Consider the following 20,226-nt stretch of genomic DNA (forward strand, 5'->3'; position numbering starts at 1 on the left):
CTTATACACAGGACACATGCTGCACACGCGCCAATCACATACAGGATACATGCCCTCCTTGCATCACTCATATACAGGACACATGCTGCACACTCTCCAATCATATACAGGATACATGCCCTCCTTGCATCACTCATATACAGGACACATGCTGCACACTCTCCAATCACATACAGGATACATGCCCTCCTTTCTTCTCTCATATACAGGATACATGCTGCACACGCGCCAATCACATACAGGATACATGCCCTCCTTGCTTCTCTAATATACTGGATACATGCTGAACACTGTCCAATCATATACAGGATACATGCCCCCATGCATCACTCATACACAGTAGACATGCTGCACACTCTCCAATCACATACAGGATACATGCCCTCCTTGCTGGTCTCATACACAGGACACATGCTGCACACGCGCCAATCATATACAGGATACATGCCCTCCTTGCATCACTCATATACAGGACACATGCTGCACACTCTCCAATCACATACAGGATACATGCCCTCCTTGCATCACTCATATACAGGACACATGCTGCACACTCACCAATCACATACAGGATACATGCCCTCCTTGCTGGTCTCATACACAGGACACATGCTGCACACTCTCCAATCACATACAGGATACATGCCCTCCTTGCATCACTCATATACAGGACACATGCTGCACACTCTCCAATCACATACAGGATACATGCCCTCCTTGCTTCTCTCATACACAGGACACATGCTGCACACGCGCCAATCACATACAGGATACATGCCCTCCTTGCATCACTCATACACAGTAGACATGCTGCACACTCTCCAATCACATACAGGATACATGCCCTCCTTGCTTCTCTCATATACAGGACACATGCTGCACACTCACCAATCACATACAGGATACATGCCCTCCTTGCATCACTCATATACAGGACACATGCTGCACACTCTCCAATCATATACAGGATACATGCCCTCCTTGCATCACTCATATACAGGACACATGCTGCACACTCTCCAATCACATACAGGATACATGCCCTCCTTTCTTCTCTCATATACAGGATACATGCTGCACACGCGCCAATCACATACAGGATAGATGCCCTCCTTGCTTCTCTCATATACAGGATACATGCTGCACACTCTCCAATCATATACAGGATACATGCCCCCATGCATCACTCATACACAGTAGACATGCTGCACACTCTCCAATCACATACAGGATACATGCCCTCCTTGCTGGTCTCATACACAGGACACATGCTGCACACGCGCCAATCATATACAGGATACATGCCCTCCTTGCATCACTCATATACAGGACACATGCTGCACACTCTCCAATCACATACAGGATACATGCCCTCCTTGCATCACTCATATACAGGACACATGCTGCACACTCACCAATCACATACAGGATACATGCCCTCCTTGCTGGTCTCATACACAGGACACATGCTGCACACTCACCAATCATATACAGGATACATGCTGCACACGCGCCAATCATATACAGGATACATGCCCTCCTTGCATCACTCATATACAGGACACATGCTGCACACGCGCCAATCACATACAGGATACATGCCCTCCTTGCATCACTCATATACAGGACACATGCTGCACACTCTCCAATCACATACAGGATACATGCCCTCCTTGCTTCTCTCATACACAGGACACATGCTGCACACGCGCCAATCACATACAGGATACATGCCCTCCTTGCATCACTCATACACAGTAGACATGCTGCACACTCTCCAATCACATACAGGATACATGCCCCTATGCATCACTCATACACAGTAGACATGCTGCACACTCTCCAATCACATACAGGATGCATGCCCCACTTGTACCACTCATACATAGGACGCATGCTGCACATATGCTGCATACTCGCCAATCACATACCGGATACATTACACACTTGCACCACTCAATACATAGGATACATGCCCCATTTAAACACATTCACATGTAGCAAACTCACCATTCACACACTGTCAATGTGCACACAGATCACCTGATTTCTTTGGCCCACTGCTGGCTCATCGTATAATAACTGCAGGCAGGAGAGAGATATTGGCGGGGAGAGAAAGTCAGGCCCCAATATCACGAAGCCATGTGCTTTCCTTTTTGCTGCAGTAACCTATGTAACAACTGCTAGCTCCTGCTGTCCCTTTTGTGTCAAAGGTGGTGTACAACCCCTCTTTGGTTGCCTGTGCAGATGCCCCTATCCTGTGTGCCAATAAAAGGGATTTCATAGGACTAAGGCCTCATGCACATGACCGTATCAATTTTATGGTCAGCAAACCGCCGAGACGCAAAACACAGATACCAGCCATGTGCATGCAGCAATTTTCTCGCTCTCTTCACTAGAAGGTCCTATTCTTGTCTGTGAAATGGACAAGAGTAGCATATGTTCTACAATTTGGTCTGCATGCGATTCACAAAAAATGCAGCTCAGATGCGGACCATAAATACGATTGTCTGCATGAGGTCTATGATACTGATGGGTTACTCTCAGGATAGGTCATCAATATCAGATTGGTGGGGGTCCGACACACAGCACCCTCACAGCCACCAGCACCTGAAATTATACAGAAGATGACCCAGAGGCAGAAGATCCCGTCCAATGTGTAGTGGCCATGGGAGTTGAGCTGCAGCACACCAGGTGCCGCATGTCGGCGCTCCACCGATCCGATGTTGATGACCTATTCTTAGGATGGACCATTAATATCGAAGTCTCTTTAACCCAATCAGTACTCAGCCATGTTTCACCTTCTTGACCCAGCCTAATTCTGCAATTCTGACACTTTATGTGGTAATAACTTTGGAAAGCTTTAACTTATCCAAGCGATTCTAGGATATTCTTTCATGAGACATTGTACTTCACATTACTGGTAATTTTGGATCGATATGTTTTAAACAGATTTTAAAAAAAATCTAAAATTCACATAAAATTTGCAAAAATTAGCAATTTTTCCAAAAGTAAGAAAGCTTTTAAGACAGATAGTGATACCTCACCAAATAGCTATAAACCCCTTAGTGACCACCAATATACCTTTTCATGGTGCTCACTAAGTGGCCCCTTGCAGCGTGGGCTTGGCTCTGACACACGGGCCACGCTCCTGCTCAAATGACTCGGACCGTCAGAAGCACTGATCTTACATGCCGTGGGCCGTAGCACCTGTGGCATGTAAACGGTTACAGTGGGCATGGACTCCCTCTGTGTCCCTACGGCACTACACGAATGAGATTGCAGGGTGCCGATGTCAGTGCCTGCCTCCAGCAGCCTGTTGGTGAATGTCAGTATAGCACTGACAGTAAAATACATTGCACCACATAAACAGTGCAATGTATTGTAGACGTGATCAAAAGATCGCTTTTTATAGTACACCTTTTTTCCATTGAAAAAATTATTTTCAATGGAAAAAAATTGCAAAAATACAAATCTCCTCCAAATATTTGGTATTGCCGCATCTGTAATGACCTGCACTGCAGAATTATAATGTAATTTATCCTGTAAAGTGAATTCTGTAAAAAAAATGCTAGAATTGTTGCTTCTTCTTCCTAAAAAGTTGTGCAAAAGTAGTAAAATGTAAAAAAAACGAAATGTATTTGGTATTGCTGTAATCGTACTGGCCCAATTAAATGATCATGTCATTTATGCCAAAAAAATGAACACAGCAAAATTTCTAACATGAAAACTCAGGGCAGTATTGCAGTTTTTTTCCCCATTTCCTTTCCAGAAAGAGTTTAAAAATGAAAACTTGACCTGCAAAAAACAAGACCTCAAATGACTGCATAGATGGAAAAATAAAAAAGTTATAGCTCTTAAAAGGTGGCAATAAAAAAAATGAAAATTATCACTTGGTCATTAAGGCCCAAAAAAGACTAGTCACTAAGGGGTTAATTAACATTTTTGTTAATGTCAGATTATTGTTTTAGAACGCTAAAAGGCTTAGAATTTTTAAAGTAAATTTTCACATTTTCAAGAAAATTTCTAGAACTTACTTTTTTAAGGCCCAATTCAGTTCTGAAGTGACTTTGAGCGGCTTACATAACATAAACCAACCATAGATTACTCTATTTTCGAAACTACTCCCCTCAAATTATTTAAAACTTTGCTAACCCTTTAGGCATTCCATAGGAATTAAAACAGAATTGAGTTGAAATTTAAAAACTGCAATTTTTGTGCAGATTTGTAACTTTAAGCCATTTTTTTTACAGCAAAACAAAGACCAATATTTATTCCGCAGCTTATACACAGTCGAGTCCCGTTATTCTGACCTCTTCTTACTTTCGATGTCAGCAGCATGTAGCTCATGAGGGAAGTCCTGTGTGCTGAGCAGGCTCGGTGGGTATATAAGGTGTGCTGAGCTGGCTCTGTGGGTATATAAGGTGTGCTGAGGTGGCTCGGTGGCAGTGGCGTAACTACCAGGGCAGCGTGTGTGACAGTTTATTTTCAAGTTAGTTAAATATGATCGATTCTTGTCTTAATGTCCATGGCCCCTTCACAGCAGCAGCGGACCAGGCCCCCTCACTAATGTGATCTAATATTACGGTCTCCTGATGTGTCTGGGATTCAACCCCAGAACCTCCATGTATCAGTGGCAATGCATTTACCCACACAGCCATAAAGGCTGCATTGCAACTGATTGAAAAAAATATGAGACTTCTACTGTTATAGATGGCTAAGTGTACATCTATACACATGACAGCTGCCCCCAACACACCCAGCACTGCTATATCTCTATATGAAAACTGTCCCAGCACACTCAGCTCTGCTATATCTCTATATATGACAGCTGCCCAAACACACCCAGCTCTGCTACATCTGTACACATGACAGCTGCCCCAACACACCCAGCACTGCTATATCTCTATATGACAGCTGTCCCAGCACACTCAGCTCTGCTATATCTCTATATATGAGCTGCTGTCATGTCTATAGATGTACACTTAGCCAGCTATAACAGTAGAAATCTCATATTTTTTCAGTCAGCAGCAAGGCCGCTCTTATGGCCGTGTGGTTAGGTGCTTTGCATCTGATACAGAAGGTCGTGGGTTTGAATCCCAGCAGAAACTTTTCTGAAATACAAGCACTGACTCCATATATGGACATACAGGGCGGGACACAGGAAGAGGCTGCATCGCATCGCTGACATGGAGGTAAGTAGAAGTGTTTATTTTTAATACCCGACTGTTACTGCCATGGGGGGAGCGGGAGGCACTTGATACTGGCACATGGGGGAGGTGGGTTGGCACCTGATACTGGCACATGGGGGGGGGAGGCACCTGATACTGGCACATGGGGGGGGAGAGAGGGGTTGGCACCTGATACTGTCACATGGAGGGGGGGGGAGGCACTTGATACTGGCACATGGGGGGAGGGGGTTGGCACCTGATACTGGCACATGGGGGGGGGGAGAGAGGCACCTGATACTGGCACATGGGGGGGGGAGGGGTTGGCACCTGATACTGGCACATGGGGGGAGAGGGGTTGGCATCTGATACTGGCACATGGGGGGGGAGGCACATGATACTGGCACTTTTTTTGGGGGGGGGAGATGGCACTATGATACTGGCACATGGGGGGGAGAGAAGCACTTGATACTGGCACTTTTTTGGGGGGGAAATGGCACTATGATACTGGCACGTGGGGTTTGGCACTTGATACTGGCACATGGGTGGGTTTGGCACTATGATACTGGCACATGGGGGGCAGAGAGGCACTTGATACTGCCACTTTTTTGGGGGGAGATGGCACTATGATACTGGGACATGGGGGAAGAGAGAGGCACTTGATACTGGCACATGAGGGGGTTTGGCACTATGATACTGGCACATGGGGGGTGGGAAGGAGAGAGGCACTTGATACTGGCACATGGGGGGGGGAGATGGCACTATGATACTGGGCCATGTGTGGGGGAGGAGAGAGGCACTTGATACTGGCATGTGGGAGGGGGGGGATCTATAGGGACACTTACAGGCACATTATTGGAGGGCATTATGGGGGACACTAGGCCAGCAGCCTATCAGAGGCCGGACACTGAGGGGCATCTACTGGGGCACTATATATGGGGCATTTTAAACTGGTACATTATGGGGGGCACTAGCAGGAAGGGGGGAGAGGAGCACTATGGGGGAATTTACTGGAGGCACTATATAGGGGTATTTTATACTGGCACATTATGGGGGCACTATGGGGACATTAGCTCAACTGGGGGCATTACAAGGGGGTATTTTTGCACTGTCAAATTATAAGGAGAATTATTACTACTGGGGGGGAATTATGGTGGGCTTTATTACTCTCCCATGGCATGACCCCCTAGTAGCAACCCCAGCCTCCCCCTGCTCTGCTATCCCTCTGCCCCTTCTCCAAATCCTTATTATGAAATCTTTCTCATTAGGATAAAGCACAACATCAGCTCCGCCGAGCCCCCGGCCAAAGTGTGGAAGTGGCGTCCGAGATCCCCAAGGGCCAAGTAACTAAGTTTTTATATGAAATATGTTTATGTTATACACATATAGCATACACTGTGCCACACAATATACAGTATACCTCTACACTGTGCCACACAATATACAGTATACCGCTACACTGTGCCACACAATATACAGTATACCGCTATACTGTGCCACGCAATATACAGTATACCGCTACACTGTGCCAAAGGAGTGGGGTTTACACAGGAGGAGGGAGGTGCGAAGCGCGCTGGGGGGGCCCTTACAAATATTTGCTGTGGGGCCCAGTCACGTCTAGTTACGCCCCTGCTCGGTGAGTATATAAGGTGTGGTGAAGTGGCTTGGTGGGTGTATAAGGTGTGCTGAGCTGGCTTGGTGGGTATATAAGGTGTGTGATAGGCTGTGTGCACACATATCCCTCGTTGCTGCCATGGGTAAAAGGGGCAATTTATCAGAGTTGTAAAAAGGGAAGATTAATGGCTTTGAGGTGGCGGTATTTCTGAAACTGCTCAGTTTGTGAACTGTTCTTGTGCTGCTGTGGTGAAAGTGTTTGGTGAGTGGACAGATGGCACCATTGTGAATAAGCAACGTGGAAACTGCAGAGCACCCCGTGCCATTGAAGTGAGAGGTGAACGTCGGCTACGAAGGTGCGCGAAGGTGCAGCAGCTCACCGCCAAAAGGAACCAGGGGGCTACCAGATGTGTGTCTAAAACAATAGGTCATCAAACCCTATGGGGCTCTGAAGCAGACGGATGGTCACTGCACCTCTGCTAATAGAGTTGCATTGGCAGAAAAGCAGCAGCATCAGAATTGGACCTCCACTGATTGGCAAAGGGTTGACTTCTCCAATAAGTCACGTTTTTGCTTCATCAAACAGATGGACGTTGGGGTGTCAGGGAAGAAACATCAGAGAACAAACACCCTGCAACCATTGCTGGAAGAGCACAAGTTGGTGGTGGCAGCATTATGGTCTGAGAAAGGTTTTTGTGGCATTTTCTGGGCCACTCATCGATGTGGAAGGCACTCTCAACCGATTTCAGTATAAATTAATCCTTGCAGATCACGTCCACTGATACATGCTGATTGTCTTCCATGAGGCAGATGGGATCTTCCAGCAAGACAATGTGACATGCCACATAGCTAGAAATGTCCGATATTGGTTGGAAGAGCATGACCAAGACTTCCAAGTACTACCCTGGCCCCCAAACTCCCCATAACCCAAATAAGCATCTATGGGACCACCTTTGTAAGGCTTTGGGCTACCATAGCAATCATCAGCATTAACTGCCGCATCTAAGGGGTTAAACTGCTGACATCTGGGTTTTTACCAATGCCGACAGTTGTAGCATGGGCCATGGCTGTCAGTAAGGCTGGGTTCACGTTTTTGACATCCGTTTAACGTATACAAAAAACGTATGTAATGACCCAGAGGGGCATTACCACCTTCTTTGTACCCCCACTATCTTGGGTGGTGCATCCTGCGTTATTTCTGATATTTGATGTCGTTTCCTGCAATGTGTATGTATTAATTTCCTTGCAAATGTTATGTTAACATGTGATGTGCCTGGTCTACCAGCAGATGGCGGCTGTACTGGCAGACTTAGGGTACTTTCCCACTTGCGTTGCTGGATCCGGCAATCTGTATGCAAACGGACACCATTTGTAGACGGATCCGGATGCAGATCCGTCTCACAAATGCATTGCAATACCGGATCTGTCTCTCCGGTTGTCATCCGGAAAAACGGATCCGGTATTTACCTTTTTCACATTTTTAAAGGTATGCACATGCACAGACCGCAAAACCGGTTTTGTTTTTCCAGAACACTTGGGGCCGGATCCGGCATTAATGCATTTCAATGGAAAATACTGCCGGATCCGGCATTCTGGTAAGTGTTCCGGAATTTTGGACGGAGAAAATACTGCGGCATGCTGCATGTGGTATTTTCCCCGTCCAAAGACTGTACAGTGACTGAACTGAAGACATCCTGATGCATAATGAATGGATTGGTCTCAATTCAGAATGCATTAGGATAAAACTGCCCCTGTGACGGAACTCAATATTGGAAAAGTTTAACGCAAGTGTGAACGTACCCTTTAGTTTCCCTGGAGAGGAACCTGTTTGTTCCATTCTAGCCCTTTTGAGAGAGGAAGGAGTTTAGTCAGAGAGTGAGTCAGTTCAGAGTAGCCACTGTATGGGGAAGCAGCAGGCCTTGCCTGTGAAGTCTACATGGTTGCTTGTCCCCTCCTGGGCTTGCATTGCCTTAAACTCCAAGCTAAGAGGGCTTGATGCCAGGAAGAAGTTCCTAGGATTAAAGTAAGAGACAGACTACAGCTAAACTAAGTTCCAGCAGAAGAGGAAAAGTTCCTATTTACTCCATCTAGCAGAGCTGAGAAAGCTAAAGATATAGCAGACCTGAGATTGTTGCAGAAGTGTTTGCCTGCCAAAGTTACGCCAATACCTGCTGATGACCAAGATAAAGTTTGGAAACTGTTTGGATTACCATTTATGCCAAGTAAAGCTGTGTTCAACGTTACTACGAGTCTGGACTCCCTTTTTCTACTTATTCATTATCCAAGTTCAACTAACCTTTTTGCACTTGCTTCGGAACACCACATCTGGGATCCAAGGATATCCAGGTAGGAACACCGTGACACGTGTATATAACATCTACAGAGACTGAAGGCTAGTCTGCACCACTCTGGCAATCCTACATCTGGGTATGCACACTACCATCTACAAAGGGAACTCCATGTCCTCGTTGCTTAACGGCAACTGGCGTTACGTTTACTTGCTCTATAAGAGGGACATATTTCGTAGAAACCTCCTAAGGGGCAAGGGATACCCCAGACGCTGATAGTGGGCCATTGCACGTATACATTAACAGATGCCTCAGAAAGATGACATCCGTTCACCACAGAGTTCCATTGTAAAAAAAAACAGGGGCCCTGCAGGATGGAAAAACGTGGTGTGCTACGCTTTTGTATCCTTTTTTTTTCTCCAACATATACATCAAAAGGATGGTAAAAACGTGATGTGAACCCACCCTAACAGTCAAGCTCCTGTCTTTTTTTTGAATCAAATCGTTTTTATTAAACCATTAAAGACAGAAGTTTACAAATCAATACAATGTCTTTTCTTACTTTATCCACATTATGGAATCAGCGTACATCGGTATCATGACAGCACCAACACACTTACAAATCAAGTATCTGCATGTACTTCGTACTCAAATGAAAAACAATAGACACCAGGAATTATAAATGCCTAGACCCTCCCAAATCCCCTCCCATCACCACCCCCATCCCAACACCCCCCCCCCCCCCCCCCGCCCCGTGAACTAGTCTTGAATCTATCTGAGCCTATATAACCACATGGGTATGAGATAACCAATCACTCCACAATTTGTCAAACTTTTGAGGACACCCTCTTTTCACAAACACCCCTTTCTCTAATATCAACATATCATGCACCTTCCTCTCAAATTCCTCCAATGTAGGCGGACTTCCCTGGATCCATCTCAGAGCCACCAGCTTCCTGGCCACATACAACAACCTTCCCACAGCCACCTTGACAGATTAATTCCCTCCAATCCCAGACACATAACCCAATACACACACCTTAGGGTCATTTTGAATTTCCAGCGTCAGTTTACTATTAATCATATTCCTTACAGCATCCCAATAATTCCCAATTACCGGACAAGACCACAACATATGCAGCAAATCAGCACCATCTTCCATACATTTCGGACATCTGTCATCAGGTCTCACTCCCACTTTTTTCAGGAATACCGGTGTTTTGTATACTCTATGTATGATAAATAATTGGGACAATTTACCCTGTTCGCTCAAGGACACCCTGGGGACACCTTCCAGTATATCTTCCCACTCATCCTTAGACATATCACCCAAGTCTGCCTCCCATTTCTTCATTCTTGAGAGCGGAAACCCCTCCAAGAATTTACCAAGTAAAAGAGCGTATACCTGCGAAATCAGTCCTCTCTTCCCCCCCCCCTGTCGGAAGGACAAGCTTATGAACTGCCTCCATTTGGGCTATCACACAGCCTTTCCGCAGCGTGACCTCAAGAGCATGCCTCACCTGAAGATATTTATAAAACCATCCCTTAGAGATATTAAATTCCTGCTGCAGAGTCATAAACGACTTGCATATCTTGCCCTCAATTAATTGGCCAATTCTCATCACACCCTGAGCTTCCCAACTTCCAAGTCCAGACATATTAAAGAATTCAGGCAATAGGTGATTATTCCTAATAGGGGAGAGCTCACTAATTCCACCTACACCTCTCAATTGCTTCACCCGTGCCCAAATCTTTTTCATGAGTTCGATAAGAGGAAGTTTTCCCCTCTCAGCATGCATACCTGATCCTTCCAGAATACCCATGAGGTCCCGACTACCCAACCAATGCTGCAAAATCTGTCCAGTCATATCCGGCACCTGGAAACTAATCCATCCCTTGAAATGCTGACACTGGGAAGCCAAAAAGTAAATCAATGCATTAGGAACAGCCAGGCCTCCTTCAGACTTAGCGTACTGCAATGTTTCCAATTTAATCCTAGCCTGACCGTACTTCCAGATAAGATCCCTAAATATAGAGTGAATTTTCTTAAATCTATCAAGGGGGATCCACACAGGAGCATTATTCAATACGTAGAGCAGCTGAGGCATCATAACCATTTTCAACAGGTTCACTCTACCTACCACAGAGAGAAAGAGCCTACACCATGACCTCACCTTGAGCCTGAAAGTAGCCAGCAACGGGGACAGATTGAGGACCTCAAAATCCGAAATCCTAGGTGTTATAAACAATCCCAAGTATTTAAATTTATCCACCCAGGGAACCAAACTATCCGCTTGTCTACCTGACAGGGCCTGCCCATCAATTGGCATCAAAGAGGATTTTTGCCAATTTATCCGAAGACCAGAAAAGCCACCAAATCTATCAATCAATGCCATGGCCGCATCCAGGGACGCCCCAGTATCACCCATAAAAAGCAGAGTGTCATCTGCGTACATAGCCACTTTGTTGTGTAGCCCATCATATTTAAATCCCTGTATATTTGTTGATAAACGAATGTGTGCCGCGAGCGGCTCTATTGCAAGAGAAAATAATAAGGGCGACAAAGGGCATCCCTGTCTGGTGCCCCTGGTCAGGGCGAAACAGTCCGACAACCCTCCATTAGCTCTGATTCACGCCTTGGGACTAGAATACAGGACCTTAACCCACCGAATGAACCGCTCTCCAAAGCCCATGATTCTCAAGACCCCCCACAAGTAACTCCACTCCACACTATCAAATGCCTTGGCGGCGTCAAGAGCAAGCAAGGCCCTATCTCCACTATTATCTGCCGGAATACTCAAACTAGTATACAACCTACGGAGATTAATAGCTGTCGATTTCCCAGGCATAAACCCCGTCTGGTCCGGATGCACAATAGTCAGGATCACCTTAGACAACCTGTTCGCCAACACCTTCGCCAGGAGCTTAACATCAGCCGTGAGAAGCGAGATTGGTCTGTAGGAATCCGGAATTTTAGGATCCTTCCCAGGTTTAGGTATAACCACAATTATAGCTTCCTGCATCGAAAGTGGTAGCGAACCTGCCTCCAATGAGTGCTCAAGCACCTTAAGTAATTCAGGAAGTAGTATCCCCTGCAACTTTTTATACACCTCTACTGGGAGTCCATCGGCTCCAGGCGCCTTACCATTCGCCATATCCCCAAGCGCGGCTTCAAGTTCCTCAAGTGTAATTGGCTCCTCCAGCCTTTCCCTATCCTCCTCTGACAGCGCCGTCAACTGTGCCTCCCCTAGAAAATCATTCAGTGCCTCTTCAGAACTAAAACCAGTGGAAGCATATAGAGATACATAAAAACTTTTTAGAATATCCAATATTCCACCTGTGTCCTGCCTACTGTTCCCCAAGTCATCTTTCAATTCCTGAATACATGAGGAGCCTCTCTGGGCCTGGGAAACCACCGACAACAAATGTCCCACCCTCTCACCCTCTTCAAAGGACCTCTGGCGATAAAAACTCTTCTTTCTCTCTGCGGCCTGCACTAAATGACACCTCAGCTGCTCCTGAGCTACCGCCAGCACCTCACTGTTACTCAGGGTGGGGGATCTACTAAACACCCTCTCAGCCTCCACCACTAGGACATGCGCCTTAACATCCGCCTCCCTAGACTTAGATTTGTGCCTGCTAATCTCCTTCATCAAGACTCCCCTCAGGAATGCTTTCATGGCGTCCCAGACCCACGGCAATGGAAGCCGTCCCTGTATTAATAGCAAAAAATCTTTAATCTCCCGAGAGATCCCAGACAAATCGTCCAACACATTCAGCCAATGTGAATTACATTTCCACAGCCTAGGTCCCCGTCTGAGCACCCCCAGGCACAAGTCAATCTGCACCAGAGAATGGTCAGACAGCGACCGAGGATGATAGACAACATCTTTAACCAATGGCAGCATAGCATCATTAACAAGGGCCATATCAATACGCGATAACGAGTGGTGTGTGGCTGATCTACACGAGAATTCCAGTTTATCAGGGTTACGCAATCTCCATACATCATGCATCCCTACTTCACACATAATATCCCTGAGAGCCCTACTCCCTGGTAAACCACCAGCTCCTTCCACCCGACATCTATCCAGGGAATCATTTAGCGTGCAATTGAAGTCCCCTACCAGCAGCCAAGGCAACCCAGGGAAGTCCGCCACAAAGTCCATAACCTCTCTCATCAATGGGGAAGCAAATGGTGGGGGCACGTACACGGAAACAAGCACCACCTGTATTCCATCCACCTTACACACTACACACACATACCTACCATCAGCGTCCACACAATCCTGCAAGTGTTCATACCTAATGCTACTATGCACAATCATGCTTACACCTCTAGAGTGAGAGGAATGAGTTGAATGTAACGCATGGATCACCCAATTTTTACTCATCCAGTGCAGATTAACTCCAGTCAGATGCGTTTCCTGAAGGCAACATATAGCCGGCTGAAACCGCCCTAAGTATTGAAAAACACACTGTCTCTTCCGTGCATCTGCCATCCCTCTCACATTCCAACTTAAAACTCTAATCACCTGCGACATGATAAAACTTCAGACCATACTTGAATCTCACCCCCCCTCAGACTTCCTCTGCGCACAGTTCAAGACCATAACCCAACCCCGACCACCCACCCACCCCACCCTCTCAGAACCAGCGTACTGTAACTAGGGAACGCTATCCCTTGATATCAACCACCCACATTAAAACAGGGCAATCCGAGAGCACTTTGCCCCTCAGCATATAACCATCAAAACAGATTATAACACAGTTCCTCAGGTAGAGAATCCTCCCCACATCTGAGAAAGACATTTTCCTCCCTTATCTACCAACTCCCTCCACAGGATCTACCTAATGGTAGCATTACACAATACACTTCTTAACTGGTGTAACCTGTATAGCAACCTTAGAATGCTAATGCAAATAAAAATTAAACATAAGAGACTGTATCTTGGCCTCCTTCAAGTATTCAGGGCCCCACTTCTCAGTTGTCGCTCGTGGACGTCCAGCCACTGCGCCGCCTCCTCTGGATCTTCAAAAAATCTGGTGGATCCCAAAGCTACAACACGCAATTTAGCAGGAAACAACATAGCATATTGAACTTGTAGATTTCTCAACCTTTTCTTTATGTCCATAAATCTGCTCCTCCTCCGTTGTACTTCATTGGAGTAGTCCGGAAATATGGATACTTTCACCCCATTCAGGACCATCTCCTCATTGTCCCTTGACTTGCCGCAGGATAGTGTCCCGGTCTTTAAAATGCAGGATCTTCGCCAGTATAGGCCGAGGCGGTCTGCCTGGCGGGAGCGGCCTCATGGGGACTCTGTGCGCCCGCTCCACCGCATATAGGGAGGACAGACCTTTCTCATGAAATAACCGATACAACCATTTCTCCACAAACTCTGTAGCATTATCCCCCTCCGTCTTTTCTGGCACTCCTACAATCCTCAGGTTGTTCCTTCTTGACCTGTTCTCCAGATCGTCTGTTTTAGCATATAAAGCAGCTATGTCCTTAGCAGTTGTTTTAGCAGCCATTTGTAGAGGCCGAACCTCCTCTTCCACAGTAGACACCCTCTTCTCCAATTCAGAGGTGCGCTCAGATATCTTATGGAGGTCGTGCCTAATTATAGAGACATCTGACCTCAGGCTACCAACTTGAACAGAAAGCACCTTCAGGGTACTGTTACAGCTGGCCACAGCTGCCATAATGTCCTTCAACGTGGGCTCTGCACTAGCCGAATCTTTGAGGCCTACCACGCTTGGGACTGGGGGTGCAGGGTTCAGTGGAGGCCATTCCGCCGCATCCAGTGCCTCCCCCTCAAGGGATCCATCCTCTTGGTCAGAGGAATCGTGCACATCCGCCTCCTTCTCCTCTGCCCAGTCTCCCACACCGCTATCAGCACGCACAAACTTGCTTAACTTTGCGGCCGCACTCTGGCTCAGCTTGGACTGTAGGGCCGGCCCCTCTTCCTCCTCGGCGCCATGCTGGCTCACCTCCGGCCTGTCACATCGCGGCCCCTTGCTGGATTTTCGCGGCATGTCGGAGCTCTCAAGTTCACCCCCACACTCTCCAGTCTCCTCTCACCCACCAGGTAAGAAAAATGAATCGAAACGGACGTTGCTACCACAGTAATTATCAGGATACCGGCAGGAGCTGTGCTCGGTGCGTCCTACTCCATGCGCTCTCAGGCCACGCCCCCCCCAAGCTCCTGTCTTGATCGAGACGGCGCAACTCCTGTGCCCACCCGATCCTCACGCTGAACTATTACTTTAACCCCCCTCCAGGTGTATATATAGAAGCCATTGAGAAGTGGTTTTAAACAGAACTGATCATAACACAGAATTCTCTGACTTAGGCCTCTTTCACACTACAGTATGTTGAATTCAGTGTTTTGCGTTCCGTTTTTCACGGATCCGTTGTTCCGTTTTTTGCTTCCGTTGTGGTTCCGTTTCCGTTCCGTTGTTCCGTTCCGTTTTTCCGTATGGCATATACAGTATACAGTAATTACATAGAAAAAATTGGGCTGGACATAACATTTTCAATAGATGGTTCCGCAAAAAACGGAACGGATACGGAAGACATACGGATGCATTTCCGTATGTGTTCCGTTTTTTTTGCGGACCCATTGACTTGAATGGAGCCACGGACCGTGATTTGCGGCCAAATATAGGACATGTTCTATCTTTTCAACGGAACGGAAAAACGGAAATACGGAAACGGAATGCATACGGAACACATTCCGTTTTTTTGCGGAACCATTGAAATGAATGGTTCCGTATACGGACCGTATACGGAACGCAAAAAACGGACCGCAAAACGGAAAAAAAAAACGGTAGTGTGAAAGAGGCCTAAGGGCTCATTTTTTGTGGTCTGCAAAAATGCGGATTTGTATTTTAGCATTCAGTTCAGCATGCCCACAAAAAAAACGGATTGCGTTTCGCATTTTTGCAGACCCATAGACTTGAATAGGGATACGTCCCGATTTTTACTGACGAGTATAGGACGTTTTATTTGTTTTGCAGGGCCGTGGAACGGAAGAAAAGTTGAGGACAGTACTCCTTTTTGGGCCCCATAGAAGTGAATGGGTTCGCATCTAATCCTCAAAATTGCGGATCAGATGCGGAAAGCAACATACAGCCGTCTGAATGAGTCCTTACAGTAGCAGGTTATAAAAGTGTCTGGTTAGGCTATGGAGAGCACATACCCTTTTGGCTTCCATCAGCTTTTCTCTGGTGGAGATTGGCCATAGACTTGCATTGTTCGCTATGCTTCTAGATCAGGGATGCTGAACCTGCGGCCCTCCAGCTGTTCCAAAACTACAAAACTACAATTCCCAGTATGCCTGGATAGCCTACAGCTTGTAGTTTTGCAACAGCTGGAGGGCCACAATTTGAGCATCTCTGTTCTAGATGAAGCTGAGAGAAACTGAGGGTGCTGAAGGGGAAAACGGATTTTTCAGCTCCCACTAGAATGATGTTTTTAGGCCATGTTATAGATGCCATAATGTAGGGGTGCACAACACAATGTTTTTCTGTGTAGCCCCATCCATCTTTAGGACCTTCTCCTTCATATTAAAATACCTTTCACTTGGCTGATTACAAGCCCCATCATCTTACTTCTCCAAGCTAAGGTAGGTTAAAGGAGTTTTCCAGACTATAATATTGGTGGCCTGAACTGCCTGCTAACGCAGGTCACAGCAGCATTCTGTGCCGCAGTACCAGGTACAACCAGAAGAATAGGCCATCAATATTGTAGGCTGAGATTTTCACTGAAATTACTGTATAAAAGATAACTTTTTCCTCGAGAACTGCAAGTTTTAGCAATGCTGCGCATATAGCAGGAAATCTTCCTAATCCCCAATGAAATGAGTCTCCTCTCCATAGGATAATCATCCCAGGCATATTCTGGCAGTCTTTGTCTTGGCAACAACTAAAGGGTCCATTCACACGTCCATAGGTGTTTTGCAGTCCGCAAATTGCAGATCCGCAAAACACGGACACCGGCAATGTGCGCTCCGCATTTCGCGGACCGCACATCGCCGGCACTATAATAGAAAATGCCTTTTCTATTTTTTTCAGGAACGGAATTGCGGATCCGGAAATAGGGATGCGGACAGCACACAGTGTGCTGTCCGCATCCGTTCTGGCCCATTGAAAATGAATTGGTCCGCACCCATTCAGCAAAATTGCGGAACGGATCCGGACCCAAGTTGCGGACGTGTGAATGGACCCTTATACAGGACAGAGGGTCCCAGCTCAGGGCCCTCATCTATAAGCAAGAGTGGAGCCAACTACAAAGCTCTGGAGGACCCGCAATACTTGTGCATAACACGTACAGGCAGGAGATTTTAATAGGAACTATGTAATGTTTAATTGGATGAAGTGAGGCTCATGCCCCCTCTATTATTTATGTTAAAGGGGTTTACAGAGATATTTTAACCGATGACCTATCCTCTGGATAGGTCATCAGTATGTGATCGGTGGGGGTCTGACACCTGGGACCCCTGTCGATCAGCGGTTAGAGAGAAGGCACTGTTGCTCGTGACCTTCTCTCAGCTTTCCCTAGGCCATATGACATCACGTTCATTGGTCACGTGGCCTAGGTGCAGCTCCTCTCCATTGAAGTGAATGGGACTAAGCTGCAACAACAAGCACAGCCACTATACGGCGCTGTAGCCATGGTGCTACTGTGAGCTCCGATGCCTTCTCAAAGAGCTGATCAGTAGGGGGGTCCCGGGTGTCGGACCGCCACTGATCAGACACCGATGACTTATCGGGAGCATAGGTCATCATTTTTTAGAAATTATTTTTAGTGATAATAAATTATTGATTGATGTACAAGGTTTATTGCTTGAGTTATATTTAATTAAGAAATTTTGTGAAATAAATTCAAATAAATAATTAAGTGGATCAAATGAAGGTCATGTCCCCCTGAATTTTACCTGTGGTGGCACTGGTAACACTATCTGTCAGGTTTCGCCACGGATTACAGCTGATTAATAGGTGGTCCTATCTTATGATTGAGGGACCCTCCTAATAAAACGAGATTGTCCACAGAGGGCATCCCTTCTTTTAATACTGTACTGCATTTTCCTGCCATATTAATTATACAACATCAAATCAGGCAAGTCTTTATGCAGTCATTTCAGTGAATTCATAGCCTATGCTTAGACTGTCCCAGAAGATAAGAGGCTTATTTCGCTATCCTCTTGAGATCTGTGAATTTCCCTAACATCTCTGCATTTCTATAGAGACTGCGTTACAGAGTGGGAGCACTAACTGTGCTCACTTCAATAAATTATTTCCAAAGATCCTTTTTAAGTTTCCTCTCAAGTCTGTTACAGAGCTAAGGAGATTTTAAAAGGCCTATCCTGGAAAAAATAATGATGGCTTATCCTCCAGATACAGTAGGTCATCATTACCACATCAGCGGGCGTCCACCCCCGCCAATCAATCGTAGCTCTGGTGAGCGGTGCAGGCTCCCGGCAGCTTTCCAAGGACAGCGCCATACATCATGTAGTGGTTTTGCTTGGTATTGCAGCTCAGCACCATTGACTTGAATGTGGCTGAGCTGCAACTAGGCCATGTGACCGATGTACAGAGATGTCACTGGCCTAGGAAGAGAGGGTGCAGCCCTCAAGATCTCTTCTAACAGCTGATCTGCGGGGTGAGGTTCAGCAGCTTAAAGCCTCCATTAGACTGGCCAATGGTCGGCCAGTCCATCGTTAACGCAGGAACCTTCATTAGCGATGATCTGGCAGTCTAACACTGCCACTGATTACCTGATGAACGAGCAAACACTCGTTCATCAGGTAATCCAGATTTTGAAGCATGCTTAGGCTACTTTCACACTTGCGGCAGGACGGATCCGACAGGCTGTTCACCATGTCGGATCCGTCCTGCCGCTATTTCACCGTGCCGCCGGACCGCCGCTCCGTCCCCATTGACTATAATGGGGACGGGGGCGGAGCTCCGGCTAAAAAGTCGGACATGCAGGACTTTTTAGTCCGGCGGCTTTCGCCGTGCACCACCGTGCTGCGCGGGAGCTCCGCCCCCGTCGCCATTATAGTCAATGGGGACGGAGCGGCGGCATGACGAAATAGCGGCAGGACGGATCCGACATGGTGAACAGCCTGTCGGATCCATCCTGCCGCAAGTGTGAAAGTAGCCTTAAAAATCATCATTTGCTGGCAGCAGATGGCGCTTTGTAATCACGGTCTGCATGGAGAGGAGCCATGGCAAAACGATCACTCCTCCCCATACTCTGGAGGAGATCACTGTATATAATAGCAGCGGTCTCCTCCGCTAGTGAGCAGGAAATTGCCGGGAAGGAACGTTTCCCTCCTGACAACCACCTACTAGATCTTATAATCTAATACAGGCTTAAGAATTAAAGGAGTTGTCTGAGATTCGGATATTGATGACCTGTCCTCAGGATAGGTCATCAATATCAGATTGGTTGGAGTTCAGCTCCCAGCATCCCCACCAATCAGCTGTTTGAACAGGCCGTGGCACTCCTGTGAGCTTACTAGGCCAGTGACGTCACGTTCATCACATGGTTCGGGTGCTGCTCAGTCTTATTCAAGTGACTGGGGCTGAGCTGCAATACAAAGCATGGCCACAATAAAGTAGACGGCGCTGTGCTTGGTAAGCTGCTATGAGGTCACAGCGCTCACTGGAGTGCCGCAGCCTCCTCAAATAACTGATCCTCAGGGGTCCCGATTGTCGGACCTCACTGATCTGATATTGATCACGTATCCTGTGGCTATCTATGCTGTGGCAGATTTTACCGTCTAGGGGCACTTACCATTCTTTTGCGATGACTGATCTGTTCTGCCAATGATGTCCACTGTCACATGACTGTTGGGCTCGTCAACTTGCCATGCTGTTGATGGATGATATTCCCTATATATGATGCAAAAAGTAAAGGGGGAGTATAACTATATGTGCTGGATAGCTTCTGAACATGTGATGATTTTTGAGCGCTGCTTAGTTCCTTTTTATTCTGTACATTCATTAATGCAAACTTCTTCTGATAAGTAAATGAGGACACATGCACTAAGATTAACACACTACACATAAGAGCTATTAGCAGGTTAAGGGGGTTTTCTAGGAGTACAATATGGATGACCTATCCTCGGCTCATTGCCACCGCT

General features: G+C 46.6%; 1 protein-coding gene across 1 annotated transcript in view; it reads right to left on the reverse strand.

Moving 5' to 3' along the window:
* LOC122939089 (transient receptor potential channel pyrexia-like) overlaps positions 1-20,226 on the reverse strand; it is a 230,472-nt gene that overhangs the window by 1,651 nt on the left and 208,595 nt on the right. The window contains 1 exon segment of the mRNA XM_044295062.1: positions 19,878-19,975. Within this exon segment, the coding sequence (XP_044150997.1) occupies positions 19,878-19,975 (98 nt within the window).

The sequence above is a fragment of the Bufo gargarizans genome, chromosome 5, assembly GCF_014858855.1.
Source record: "Bufo gargarizans isolate SCDJY-AF-19 chromosome 5, ASM1485885v1, whole genome shotgun sequence".
Classification (NCBI taxonomy): domain Eukaryota; kingdom Metazoa; phylum Chordata; class Amphibia; order Anura; family Bufonidae; genus Bufo; species Bufo gargarizans.